At 35.1% G+C, this 1,630-nt stretch overlaps 1 protein-coding gene across 1 annotated transcript in view; it reads left to right on the top strand.

The window, feature by feature from the left end:
• LOC106531518 (nebulin) overlaps window positions 1-1,630 on the top strand; it is a gene marked incomplete at its 3' end in the record, with an annotated part of 76,783 nt that overhangs the window by 67,738 nt on the left and 7,415 nt on the right. Inside the window, 5 exon segments of the mRNA XM_014027397.1 lie at window positions 269-373; window positions 646-750; window positions 841-945; window positions 1,042-1,146; window positions 1,248-1,352. Of these exon segments, the coding sequence (XP_013882851.1) occupies window positions 269-373; window positions 646-750; window positions 841-945; window positions 1,042-1,146; window positions 1,248-1,352 (525 nt within the window).

Here is a 1,630-nt window from a genome sequence, read left to right as displayed (position 1 = left end):
CTTAAAACTCACTTTTACTCCCTGGCCTTTCATTCTGGTAGAGTTTGAGATTCTTTTAAAGATAATGTTTTTAATGTTTTTCTGTATTTTAAATTGATTTTATTGTCTACATTTATGTGTTGCTCTGTTGTTTTATTCATTTGGCTGAATTGTGAAGCTCTTTGGCCAAATTCTGTTGTTTTTATGTGCTGTATAAATAAAATTAACATTGACATTATTCTCCTGTTAAACACTTTAATGCTTTATGTAACCTTTTTACTCTCCTTAGAACAAATACAAAGAGCAGTATGAGAAGATGAAGCACAGGTACACTGCCATTGCTGACACACCTCTCCTGATCCGCTCCAAGAAAGCCTACCTGCAGTCCAGCGATGTAAGTATTCCCAATAAATAAAATAAATAAAATCAACCTTAAAAAAACTTGAAACTGAAAACTTTAGACTGTCTATGTACAGTAAAAAAGTTATGTATATCAGTGACTTCCTGTCATTTTTTGTTCATGAACAAGAATATAAAAACAGCCTATTGCATTAAATATGGATTTATGTTTGGGTGGCAATGAATGGGTTTAAAAAATGGTATATACTAATATATTTAATCAAGTTTGCTGAGTCTCGCATTTAAAAAAACATTTGTTGTATTCAGCTGCGCTACAAGGAGACGTTTGAGCTTTCCAAGGGCCACTACCACACAGACAAGGATGCTCTGGACATCGTCTGCCACCGCAAGTTCACAGATGACATCAGTGAGGTCTGGAGCTAAACCGTTGCCTGAATCTTAGTCACAAATACTAAAGCTCAGTCTCATTCGTGTTCTTTATTCTCCATTGCTGTATCCCAGGTGAAATACAGAGAGAAGTACATCAACTCTCTGGGAACATGGAAGTCCATCCCGGACCGTCCTGAGTTCTTCTTCAGCAGYATGGTCAACAATAACGTCAGCAACGTGAGTACTTTTCATCCCTGTGTTCCAGCAGATAGATGGTTTTATACTGTGTTACTGAGCATTTGTCTTAAACCCTTTTCATGTGTTTATTTTTAGGTGAAATATAAAGAAGACCTGGAATGGTTGAAGGGTTTCGGGTGTTACGCGTGGGACACTCCTGAGCTGCAGCTGGCTGATAAGAACAAGGCTCTGTACAGTGAGGTAATTTATACATTTATTCTCTTCTATGTTAAAATAAAGTCTACATTTTATTGAAGCATGCTCTGATTTTATCCTCCTCTATTATTTTTATTTTTATACAGAGACTATACAAAGCCTCATTTGAGAAAAACCGAGGTAACTTCAGTTACACCAGCGACACTCCAGTCTTCCAGGCTGCAAAGAACGCCTCCATGCTCATCAATGATGTGAGTCTTTTATCTGTTTAACCCAAGACTGGATTCATGCTGGTTTGATTCTCTTACTGGTAAAATTACACAGAATATGTTGTAATGTGTATGAGGTGTCATTTGTAACGTTACACAGTCAAAAATTACCACCAATATTTTTGTTTTATTTAGACTTTTATAAGAAAAAAAGAACAGATTTATTTTTCAAAGTCAGTTTTTCACCATATGATTCATACATTTATAAATGTCATAGTTTATAAACTAAATATTTAACTTACAAATTAAATATTTAGTTT

Source organism: Austrofundulus limnaeus, unplaced genomic scaffold (assembly GCF_001266775.1).
Source record: "Austrofundulus limnaeus strain Quisiro unplaced genomic scaffold, Austrofundulus_limnaeus-1.0 Scaffold646, whole genome shotgun sequence".
Taxonomy (NCBI): Eukaryota; Metazoa; Chordata; class Actinopteri; order Cyprinodontiformes; family Rivulidae; genus Austrofundulus; species Austrofundulus limnaeus.
The sequence above is the reverse complement of the archived record's forward strand: the minus strand, read 5'-3'. Positions and strand labels throughout refer to the sequence as shown.